At 46.3% G+C, this 13,002-nt stretch overlaps 1 protein-coding gene across 1 annotated transcript in view; it reads right to left on the reverse strand.

Moving 5' to 3' along the window:
• Nucleotides 1-13,002, reverse strand: part of CELSR2 (cadherin EGF LAG seven-pass G-type receptor 2) — a 245,899-nt gene that overhangs the window by 40,052 nt on the left and 192,845 nt on the right. The window contains exon 5 of the mRNA XM_086919657.1: nucleotides 6,343-6,431. Within this exon, the coding sequence (XP_086775783.1) occupies nucleotides 6,343-6,431 (89 nt within the window). The remainder of the gene's footprint in view (nucleotides 1-6,342; nucleotides 6,432-13,002) is intronic.

Consider the following 13,002-nt stretch of genomic DNA (forward strand, 5'->3'; position numbering starts at 1 on the left):
CCCAGCTCTCCTACACCAGTAGACCAGATCAGGCGGCCGCTCCTTCTTCCTCGCGGCTAGAGCCTGGAATGCCCTCCCTCTCCACCTCAAACAACATCTCTCCCCATCTTCACAAGAAGCCTCAAAGCCTGGCTCTTCGACAGACCCCCTCCTTGATGGAATGGAACCTGCGAACCCACCCTCCCCCAGCGCCTTGAGACCCTCACGGCTGAGTAGTAGCGCTCAACAAATGCACGATTGATTGATTGAAGTGAAGCTCCTGATATCCCAAAGGTTTGTGAACACTGTAAAGATGCCAAGCCAGAGAAAACCTTGGCATTAGGCCTCGAAGGCTCAACAGACCTAGCTGCCCTGCTAAAAACAGAGCGAGGCGCTCCAACACCAATAGGAATCCAAACTGTAGTTCAGCTAAGAACAACTTTAAGTCCGAAATCCCCGAAAAGAGCACAAAATTACTAAAACGCAAGAGAGGAGCAAAGAGACTCTGTATGAAACCCGGTCGACAGAGGGCGTGGGTGGGGACCTGGAGATGAACTGATGCCATGTACATGAGTCTTCAGAGTGAGAGCGGCACATATTCTGGACGAACATCTATTCCATATGTCCTTTTCTATATGGGTTGGTGTTTAGTTTGCTACTCAAATCCATGTGTCTCAAGCTGTGTTCACCCCCACCGCCATGGTCGCATTTGATTTTGACAACATTTGACATGAAAACCTCATCAGCCTCATAAGATGCAGGCGCTGGGGTACGCTAGACAGGCCTACAAGACGCAGACCGTCCCCCTCCTCCCCCCTCCCCCCCCGAATCAGCATCTGTGGTGTCGGCCAGACGGGGTCCCACGAGGGCACAGCCACGGGGTGGAGGGTGTCCTGGGTATAAATCAATCCGAAAACGATCTGTCCGCGCCAGACAATTCATTTCATGCAATTAACAGGGCCGAGCAGCTGTGTTGGGCACCTTCCCAAATGCTTAATTTGGGGAATCAGGCAATTACAACTATTCTTATCATTAAAATGATGCCCTGCAGCGCTGGGGCTTCACTCCGCTCTGTCAGAGCACCTCAGTACAGACAAGCTCTTATTGCTACTCTATGTAGATAGCCTCACACGCTCCGTCCGTGCGCCTCCAACCAGATCTGTTCTTCTAACCTATCAGTGTTACCTCACACAATCCCTCAATGCACCTCAGTCCAGATCTGTTCTTGCTAGTCTACAGTGTTACCTCACACGCTCCCTCAATGCACCTCAGTCCAGATCTGTTCTTGCTAGTCTACAGTGTTACCTCACACGCTCCCTCAATGCACCTCAGTCCAGATCTGTTCTTGCTAGTCTACAGTGTTACCTTACACGCTCCCTCAATGCACCTCAGTCCAGATCTGTTCTTGCTAGTCTACAGTGTTACCTCACACGCTCCCTCAATGCACCTCAGTCCAGATCTGTTCTTGCTAGTCTACAGTGTTACCTCACATGCTCCCTCAATGCACCTCAGTCCAGATCTGTTCTTGCTAGTCTACAGTGTTACCTCACACGCTCCATCAGTGCACCCCTTCCAGATCTGATCATGCTAATTTATCAGTGATGCCTCACACGCTCCATCAGTGCACCCCTTCCAGATCTGATCTTTCTAACCTATCAGTGTTACCTCACACGCTCCCTCAATGCACCTCAGTCCAGATCTGTTCTTGCTAGTCTATAGTGTTTCCTCACCGCTCCATCAGTGCACCTCAGTCCAGATCTGTTCTTGCTAATCTATAGTGTTACCTCATACGCTCCCTCAGTGCACCTCAGTCCAGATCTGTTCTTGCTAATCTATAGTGTTACCTCGCACGCTCCATCAGTGCACCCCTTCCAGATCTGTTCTTGCTAATTTATCAGTGTTGCCTCACACGCTCCATCAGTGCACCTCAGTCCAGATCTATTCTTGCTAATCTATAGTGTTACCTCGCACGCTCCATCGGTGCACCCCTTCCAGATCTGTTCTTCTAACCTATCAGTGTTACCTCACACGCTCTGTCAGTGCACCTCAGTCCAGATCTGTTCTTGCTAGTTTATAGTGTTGCCTCACACTCTCTGTCAGTGCACCCCTTCCAGATCTGTTCTTGCTAGTCTATAGTGTTGCCTCACACGCTCCATCAGTGCACCTCAGTCCAGATCTATTCTTGCTAATCTATCAGTGTTACCTCACACGCTCCATCTGTGCACCTCAGTCCAGATCTGTTCTTGCTAATCTATAGTGTTACCTCACACGCTTCATCAGTGCACCCCTTCCAGATCTGTTCTTGCTAGTCTATAGTGTTACCTCAAACACTCCATCAGTGCACCCCTTCCAGATCTGTTCTTGCTAATCGATAGTGTTGCCTCACACGCTCCATCAGTGTACCCCTTCCAGATCTGTTCTTGCTAACCTATCAGTGTTCCCTCACATGCTCCATCAGTGCACCCCTTCCAGATCTGTTCTTGCTAGTCTATAGTGTTACCTCAAACGCTCCATCAGTGCAGCTCAGTCCAGATCTGTTCTTGCTAGTCTATAGCGTTACCTCACACACTCCATCAGTGCACCCCTTCCAGATCTGTTCTTGCTAATCGATAGTGTTGCCTCACACGCTCCATCAGTGTACCCCTTCCAGATCTGTTCTTGCTAACCTATCAGTGTTCCCTCACATGCTCCATCAGTGCACCCCTTCCAGATCTGTTCTTGCTAGTCTATAGTGTTACCTCAAACGCTCCATCAGTGCACCTCAGTCCAGATCTGTTCTTGCTAGTCTATAGTGTTACCTCACACGCTCCATCAGTGCACCCCTTCCAGATCTGTTCTTGCTAATCTAGTGTTGCCTCACACGCTCCATCAGTGCACCCCTTCCAGACCTGTTCTTGCTAATTTATCAGTGTTGCCTCACACGCTCCATCAGTGCACCTCAGTCCAGATCTATTCTTGCTAATCTATCAGTGTTACCTCGCACGCTCCATCAGTGCACCTCAGTCCAGATCTGTTCTTGCTAATCTATAGTTTTACCTCACACGCTCCATCAGTGCACCCCTTCCAGATCTGTTCTTGCTAGTCTATAGTGTTACCTCACACGCTCCATCAGTGCACCCCATCCAGATCTGTTCTTGCTAATCTATATTGTTACCTCACACGCTCCATCAGTGCACCTCAGTCCAGATCTGTTCTTGCTAATCTATAGTGTTACCTCACACGCTCCATCAGTGCACCCCTTCCAGATCTGTTCTTGCTAGTCTATAGTGTTGCCTCACACGCTCCATCAGTGCACCCCTTCCAGATCTGTTCTTGCTAGTCTATAGTGTTGCCTCACACGCTCCATCAGTGCACCCCTTCCAGATCTGTTCTTGCTAGTCTATAGTGTTGCCTGACACGCTCCATCAGTGCACCCCTTCCAGATCGGTTCTTGCTAGTCTATAGTGTTGCCTCGCACGCTCCCTCAGTGCACCTCAGTCCAGATCTGTTCTTGCTAACCTATCAGTGTTACCTCACACCCTCTGTCAGTGCACCTCAATGCAGAACTGTCATTCTAGCTCTTCCAGTCCTGGGACCCACAGTGCTTTCTTCTGTCAATAAGCCGAAACAGCACCGGCGACCTTCACAGCTCTAATAAAGTAACTAATTCCTAAAGTGCTGTTGTCCTCGCTATGCCAGGACTGGGTGCATAGCTCGACCACGCAGCTTCGCAAGTGTTATGTTATGCTATGTTTACATTGTACATTTTCGTCATCCATGTGGCCTCGTAGCACTCTAGGCAGGCACAGGTACCTTTCCACAAGGATGTGAGTTTTTTCAGAATATGTTTTTGTCAGGTTTGTGTAAGGAAGGGTGAGTTTGTTGTTTATGTGTTGCCTGTTTTAATGGAGGAGCGCGGCGCTCACACATTGTGTCTGAGTTTGCACACCGTATTTTCAGGGTGTATTCTGTGTCTCAGTGAGTGGCGCATAGCGCTTTGCTGTTTTTCTCATTCCTTGATGGTGAATGGTTGTTCACAGTGGCTGCCAACACAACAAATAGGGGTGGTGAGGCGGGTGAAGGGGCGCGGGGGTTAATAATTATATTAGAAAATAACACTTACCTGAACCTGCCGGTCGCACAGATCCTCGCACCTGAGTGTTCTACTGCTTCCTGGTCTCAGCAGGCACTGGGGCAGCATCAGAATCCCGGTGCAATCCCTGCACTGCTCTCATTCTATCGGAGCAGCACGGGGATTGGCCTGACGGGCTTAAAAGATGCTCCACTCAGGACAGGGAGTCAGTGCTGTTTCTCCAGCTTGGCTGTTCAATACAGCCGGGTTGTAGAAACCGGAGTGCGCAAGTGTGTTTGGCCGGCCTGACATGGCAAGCCAAACAAACATGCAAGCCAAACAAACATGCACACTTAGAAGTGCACACAGCACACCTCCTTTCCCTCCCATGTCCCAGCCCGCCCCACCCTGCATACACTGGTTCAGAGCTGGAAAATGAAAATGATTATGGCATACCATAATCTTTTTATTTTTCACTTGCTGGCTCTGAGTTAGTGGGGCCACGCTCCTCCACCATTGCGGAGGAGCAGCCCCTGGTTCACTGCTGCAAAAAGAAAAATTGATGGACAGAATGTTGAACAATGTCAAATATTCACCCCAGTACAGAGATCTGCGCCTAAATCCATCGTTTTTTTGCTCCCCATGCCGTTCCAGTTTAAACCCAGCATATGCAAATCAGTCTTTACCCTGCTCGCCATGGGAACAGTACATCCCGAACTGACAGGCCAAGTCCTCCCTGGGCGGAGACAAGCATCCTGGGACCGGTTTCGGGGTTTCACCCCTCATCAGCCAAGCTAGCTTCACTCCAGTGGCATGGAGAGCACAGGACCCTTGTCTGGGCATACCCATCCACCTCGGGGTGACATATACAAAGAAAACAATTTGTGTCATGCTCTCCTGATGGTCCATATGAACGTGTGCTCCTGTGGGGTCTAGTGGATCCACAGTAGCCGGGACTGAGGTGGGTGCAGGTGTTGCCTCTTGGGCCTCTCTTTCTGTGGCTGGCGCAGATATAGTTGGCCCATATGTTGTTGGACCACAGAAAGGGGAAGATGTTGCTGGAAAAGCCTTGTATATATGAGTTTAGGCCCAGATCTCTGTACTGGGGTGAATGTTTGACATTGTTCAACATTCTGTCCATCAATTGTTCTTTTTGCATTTGTCACCCCGAGTGGGACGGGTATGCCCAGACGTGGGTCCCATGCTCTTCAAGCCACTGGAGTCAAGCTAGCCTGGCTGATGAGGGGTGAAACCCTGAAAAGGGGCCCATGATTCTCGTTTCTGGTCCAGGGAGGACCTGGCCTGGCAATTCGGGCTTGACTGTTCCCATTGGGTAGCAGGGTTAAGACTGATTTGCATATGCCTGGGTTTAAACTGGAATGGCATGGAGAGCAAAAAAACGATGGATTTAGACTCAGATCTTTATATTGAGTTAAATGTTTGACATTGTTCAACATTCTGTTCATTAATTGTTCTTTTGCACCTGGTTCACTGCTTACAGAACTGCAGTAGTTTGATTGTTCAGGGTATCCCGTTGCCACCTGTATGCTCTGGTCAGTGTTGTGTTTTGTATATCAGTGTGCTTCTTTGTGATGGAGTGGTTGGGCTGTCTATTTTTCTTTGCAGTCTAACACGTTTTGCTGTCTCTACAGACAATAGTTGTACTAGGCAGGTTCTGCTGTTGGGTAGCATTATTCTGCCTGGTACATGGGCTAATTGCAGATTTAACAATCTAAGACCTGCATATCCCATATGTTTCAATTATTTCATATACCAAATTTATCCTTAGGATTTCAACACCATCTGGCAGCACTGAAGAAGTATGGAGTCAAAACGTCCCCTTCACCCTCCTGAGAAAAGTTTTGATGCACACTCAACAAAGTACTTTTCACCTGCACCATTCGCTGTCCTACATTCACCAAGAAAGCAGAGTCAATCTCGTCTGCAGCGAGAGCTCTCTGATAAAACTCTTCTCCTTTCACAGGTCACAAAGTCCAAGCAGCTCACAAACTCTCAAGGGCAGCAGCAGAGACGAACAGGAGATTCTCCCTTTCTGATACCACAAGAGAGCGGAAAGTTGTCCTATCCATATGCGACTGAGCCGTTTTCATTTTAGAATCATCCGCCCCACCTCTCTCCTAATTCTCACTTTGAAGGTCTGACCTTCATTTTTGAGTTGCCCAATGATGAATGCATATTAGTGATCCCATGACGCATACATCCCCAAAATATCCTTCTAGCCCAGCAAATTTCAATAGAAAGTAAAAACGGGATCAAAATTTACATGTAGGACGACCATGGTCCCATCTTACCTTATTGTAGTACTGCAGCTGGACGGTGTGCCACTGGCCATCACTGACCCCTCCAGGAATAAAGGGGGAGACGGTGGTTGTGGACTCCCCTGGAAGGAAATAATACAAGAAAATCTTGAGTACGCTTTGCGCTCTTTGTCTTCATTTGATTCATCTTTGTAGCTCGTTCCGTAAAACTTTTCTCAGCCCAAATCCAGATTTCTCTTCATCTTTTTGGTAGGTTCTTAATACGTAAGTGTCTCACTTTCAACAAATAAACAATGAATTTGGAACTAAGTGGCTTTTTACAATTTTAGGTTCTATGCTCATTTCAAGGATAAGCCTCAATCGACTCATTTTTAGGAAAAGTAAAAACATTTTTTTTAAAAAGTTATAATTTTGGTTTAAGAAATGCCCAGTTTTTAAAATTGTGACCAGTTTATTTTTGTTGCAATTTTGAAACCAACATTCAAATGCTCTTCCACTCCTGGTTTCGCAGCAGTGTTTACGCCTTCATTTTGTTTGACGAGAGCTTGCATTTCAACAGAAAGTTTAGCCAGATGGGCTGGCATGCTTTCAGTAAAGAAGTGCCAGAGATATGCGTTTTGAGCTTCTGGACGGGCTAGACAGACGGACTCATGCGGAATTCTTGCTACAATGGCTTGGACAGACTTTAAGGGAGTTCCAAAATACGTTTAAAGCATTTTGTCTTTTATGTTGTGCTTTAATGCTTTTTAAAAATAGGAAACAAGTGCTAGCTCTTGCTGATTTTCTCAGTTTTACCATCATTTAAAAAAAATGCAGATTATGTTAATATCCAATTGCCGGGTGGCAGTCCTACATATATATGTAATAAACACCACACACTGTACTGAGATATAGAGGAAGATCAGCATAGTAAGCTTTGTCACCTTCCGAGGGCATTAATAGGGGTTAAAGGCCATGCATACAATATTAACCACTATGAAGTGCCCACTCACCTTTAATGGCCTACCGCAAAACATGAGGATACATAACGATGGTAAAGTGCACCGAACAGATGTAAACACAAGAAGGCACATACACCACACATCAGCTAATGGCAGCATTCTGAGGATTTTGGCAACTGAGTAAATTACAGCGTTCAATTCAGGATCCCAAATGTATTATTATTATTTTTTTCAGCCAGAGAAATCTTTTTTCCAAATTTCTAAAAACCTTATGTTTCAGCTCTCTGGGAAAAAAAGGTAATATTCAGACTCTGTATTTATATGTCTGGGGATTGTCAGGTTTTCCTGCAGTTAGAGTAAGCTGGTTGGGACATGCTTCAGAGGAAAAGGAGTTTGAGGTGACGGTTCTTATAATCATGTCATGTATGGACCTAGTGAACAAACACTACCATGAAACCTAGAAAATTGTATCATTTTACGAAAGGACCAAAGACACATATGAAAACCAGTACTTTTGGTAATCCCAGTATCTTTTAGTTGTCGAAATACAACACAATGGACAGTACAGCATTTTAAAACGAGCCTTAAACTCTGGACCATTCTAAATCTTGGAAAACCCTGCATAATAAGCTATAAAAAAATCAGCCTCTACCCCAGAAACCTAAAGCTAACCATGCACTTATATTTCTGTTCCCCTCTTATGCTACCGTAATCATTGCTTACCTTGACAATTTGTTTGTTCTCATTGTCTGGATAAGGCACCATTAATAAACTCTAAATAACATCTTGTGGATCTTCAATGGATATGTACCTTAGCAAGTTCATTGTAACTTTGCACATCTCATTTTTTATAACGTGTTTTTTTTAAGTTTACAATTGGCTTAGCAACGCAGTTGAGCTCCAGTTGCAAGGCAGCACTGGCAAAGCCAATAGGATTCGGTTCAAAGGGCTAACCATGCAGTGCTAGCGCCAGGGCCGGACTGGGAACCAAAACCGGCCCGGGCAAAGTGATCCTAAAGTGAACTCTATGTATAGTGTAAGCAATATGTCTGTTTGACAGCTGTGCTGTAAAAAAAAACCAGACCTTAAAAAAACTTTTTTGCCTTTCTTTTCTGTAATGTACACTGTGTCGTATATTTATTTAAGTTTGATAAGATTTTGTAGAGAGCTTAGCTGAACAACAAGAGTTCTGAAGTCACTGCTAGTGCTTTAAATGGGCTGGTACGGTCCAGTACTCAGCACCTGCACTTCTTTCATTTGAAATGTAGAGTACCTTCACTCCTCTGCACTGCTACAATATATTTTAATGGGAAGCTATCGGCACTTTTCAGGAGGAAACATGTACTCGGAGATTGACCATTGGGACTTCTCTATTTCCATGTAAAGCACTAGGGAGAAGTGTGGCTCAATGGTTAGAGCGGCAGACCCTGATGCAGAGGTCTAGCCCATGACCAGGGTTCAATTCCCTGCCTCGGCGGGTCTTGGGCTCAAAATTCCACGGACTTGATAATTCTCGCCTCGGTGCGTATTCCAATCATGGAGTCCCGCTTGCTTAATCTCCACAACGGCCCCCACAACGCTAAGGATGCCTGGCCTCCACCTTGGGGGTGCCCAGGAGTGGATGCCTCACAGGAAAAGCCAGGATGGGTTCCACAGCGGTATTCGTACAAGCGCCTTGAGACCCTTGCGGGTGAGTAGCGCGCTATACAAGTGTCAATTTACAATTTCAATTTACTGGTCACTGCTAAACTCATAGGAGTCGACGCTGAATTGGTAAAAGAAGAGGGAGCTATTGGTAAATATTAATTATTTCAAAAACGCATCACTGACAAACTAGCAATTTGCCTGCGTAATAAACAGTGGGATGTCAATGGGTGGTAAATTCCGTTCCACTCGTGGAATTTGCATCATTTCGCGTTCCGCGGAGAATGCGAAATTGCCCAAAATTCTGCGTTCTGCGACTTCGCAAATTTTTTGCTTGTTCGCGTTCTCAAATGCGTGTTCGCGAGATATTTCTTCCCGAGCACGCAAACAGGGATTGTGAACAGTAAAAAGGCATCGCGAACAAGCAATTCCGCGTGTTCGCGGAAACTCTGCGTGTTCGCGGAAACTCTGCGTGTTCGCGGAGATTTGTTACTGTTTCACGGAGATTTACGTAACGCGATTATGCAAATTCCACCCACCCCTAATGTCAATCAGGTTGGACTCTGTGATTCCTAGAACAAGCCCCCTCGAAAGATCTCTCTGAACAAACTAAGTGCTGGAGGCAGAACAGGGAAGGGGGCAGCAGCACCGGCACTTTCAAGTGATCGCAGCTTTATTTATTTATTTATAGGTTTCTATAGCGCTGGAATCGACCCCAACCGGAGTATCTCTGCGCTGCGATACCAAATAGAGTCCAAACAATATGCAGATGGGGGTAAGGTCTAGATTTTATCAGTGAACAGCAGAGTCTTCAGTTGCTTCCTGAACTTTAAATGGTCTGTGCAGAGCCTGAGGGCCAGAGGCAGTTTGTTCCACAGTGTGGGCCCCGCAACAGATAGAGCTTTCCCTCCATGTCTGGTTTTTTTTGCACGAGGTACAGCCAACAGAAAATTCTCACTAGATCTCAGCGATCTGGAGGGAGTGTAGAGGATACATTTCAGCTCCAGATATGTAGGGCCATTTCCATTTAAGCATTTATGAATGATGCAACATATCTTGAACTTGGCTCTTTGTCGAATGCTCAACCAGTGTAGTTTTTGCAATAGGGGTTTTGATGCTGTTCTTGGGGGAGCATTTAGGACAAGGCGAGCTGCCGTGTTCTGGACCACCTGGAGTCTGTCCAGAACTCCTTCATTAGCAGAAAGGAGCAGCCCGTTACAGTAGTCAATACGACTCAATATAAGGGCTTGCACCAAAGTTTTTCTGAAGGAGTCCGGTAGCAGTGGGAATATTCTGCGCATCATGCTGATGATGTGGAAGCATGAGCCAGCTACCATATTACTGTGCTGTTTGAGAGAAAGGTCGTGATCAAGGCGTATCCCCAGATTTTTGACAATCAGTTTGGGCTCCGGGACAGTACCAAGATCAGATGGCCACCAGTCAGGGGTCCACAGTAATTTGGCGTCTCCAAACAGCATTACTTCCGTCTTGTTGACATTGCACTGTAGGAAGTTGGTGGACATCCACTGTGCGACGGCTTTCATGCCAGCGGAGAAGGAGTGTCTTATTTCTGTGGTGAGATTTTGAAAGGGGAAGAGGAGCTGCGTGTCATCCGCATATGACACGGGGATGAAACCAAATTTGCGCATCACTCTTGCCAGGGGTGCCACGTAGATGTTAAAGAGTGTTGGGCTCAAACAGGAGCCCTGTGGCACCCCTTTCGTAATCTCTACCTCAGTTGATCTGTATTTACCCATGGTGACAGTCTGGGTCCGATCCGTAAGAAAACTCCTTAGCCAGGCAAGGGCCTTGTTCTTGACCCCTACGTTCGACAACCGGTCAATAAGGATGTTATGTGACACGGTGTCGAACGCGGCTGAAAGGTCTAATAACACCAAAATTACTGAGTAGCCTTTGTCCTGAAACATATGCAGATCGTCAGTGACAGACAGGAGGGTGGACTCTGTACTGTGTTTCGGCCTAAACCCAGATTGGGAATAGTCTAGGCCGCCAGCTTTCTCAATGTAGCTGGATAACTGACGATTAACATACTTCTCAGTGAGCTTTCCCAAAAAAGGCAGCAACGAAATAGGTCTAAGATTAGACAAGTCATTCCAAGGAGTTGTGGTGTTTTTCCTGATTGGTCTGACCAAGGCCTGTTTCCACTGCTTGGGGACAGATCCTGTAGAAAGGGATAGGTTAACAATTTTTTCGATGGTGGGAGATAGGATTCCGAGCAAGGCGGGCATGAGTCTTGCCGGGATGATGTCATCAGGGCTTCCACTTTTAATCTGCGCCATGAGCAGGGATACCTCTTTGTGAGTGATAGGGGGGAAGAGGTCTAAAGTATGAGGGCCACTATCAAGTTCTGAATCCTGAAAGATAGGGACTGTATTTGTAGTCAAGATACTGTTCGCATTGACTATTTTAGCATAGATAAGATCGATTTTGTTGCAAAAAAATTGCGATATATTGTCGCAAAGTAGTTGTGACGAAGTGTCTGCACTCTCACATACTGTAGGATTGGTGAAAGAGTGAAGGACCTGGTATAATACTCTGGGAGAGTTATCTGCAGCCGTGATAAGATTGGTAATATGGGTTTTTCGCGCCGTTCTGATAGCTTTGTGATATATACTTAGGGCGTCCCAGTAATGTTTCCTATCTGTTACCAGATGGGTAGATCTCCAAATCTTTTCTAATTTCCTGGCTGCTTTCTTGAGATTCCTGAGCTCTTCAGAGAACCAGATCTCTTATTTTTTAGCTGGTCGGGGTCTAAATTGCTTTAAAGGAGCTATCTTATCTATGGCTGTTTTAATGTCTTTGCTAAACATATCAATAGCTTTATTGATATCATCGGGAATCTCATGGTAGGGTTGGACAAATTTCTCAGCAAAGGAAGCCTCATTAACTTTATGCCATTGCCGCTGTATTTCAGGGATGTTGGTGGTTTTGAGGATAGTGGTTGCAGGATAGGGAGTATAAAACTCAAGGATAAAATGGTCAGTCCAGCTGACCTGTGTGGGGGGCAGGCATGTGACACTAGGGAAATTGGTTATAATCAGGTCTAGAGTGTGTCCGGCCACGTGAGTTGGGCCCACATTGTGTGGTTGGAGACCTAGCAATAAAAGATCGTTAAGAAAAGCCTGTGCTTCTTTACAATTTGTAAGTTCGCTGTGAAGGTTAAAGTCACCTATTAGCAAAAATTCTTTGTCTTTTTGAACATATGGCGCAAGATTTTCCAGTAATGTGTTGACAAAGTTAGAGCTAGGTCCAGGAGGACGATAAACCAGGGCTCCTAATCTGGTTTGTTTGGTAGAAAGAGTTGTTTTAAAGATCAGCAATTCAATGTCTGGAGTGCAGAGTTCAGCCAAAACGGAACAATCAATGTGACTTTTATGAGCAATAGCAATTCCTCCACCTATTTTCTTAGGTCTGTCTAACCTGATCATTTTATATCCCGAAGGAATGGCCAATGTAATGGAAGGAGTGGAATGGGGTTTAAGCCACGTTTCAGTCATGAAACAGTAGTCAGGTTCATTTGTAGAGATTATATCCCATACTTCAGAGGTATGCTTAGGTAAAGAGCGTACATTGCAAAGAATGTTTTTATGACCAGTGATGTTAGGTGTTTTATACGATGGTGTATGGCTGTTTACACATCTATCAGGGTTGTCTTCCTTCATAGTAGTAAACTGGGATTTACAGTGTAAACATGAAAAAGGTCCTTCTACAATTTGTTTAAGGTCTCCATGACAATCACCAATCTGTAGATCCTTAAGTACCTGGGCTGAGTATGTAATCCTGGCAGGAAGCGGGACAAGCGGGAAGATAGGTGAGACCGCCATGGCCCCAGGCACCGTCCTGGCGCGGACGGGCGCAGACGGGCAGGTCTTTGGCTTGTCTTCGGCGCGTCTAGAGGCGCCTCCCTGCGCGCAATCGCTGCGCGCTTGTTCCCGACGAGTGGCTAAGTAGCCCCAGTAGCAGCAAGGCTAGAGCGCTACCCGCTCAGTGCTGCAGCGGGAAAGCGGAAGTGTGTAACTCAGGCTCGTACCTGTCCCGCCCTCCGCTCAACGGTATTGGATACCGAGTCGGACCAGGGCGGGCAGGC

Source organism: Lissotriton vulgaris, chromosome 5 (genome assembly GCF_964263255.1).
Source record: "Lissotriton vulgaris chromosome 5, aLisVul1.2, whole genome shotgun sequence".
In the NCBI taxonomy this organism is placed as follows: Eukaryota; Metazoa; Chordata; class Amphibia; order Caudata; family Salamandridae; genus Lissotriton; species Lissotriton vulgaris.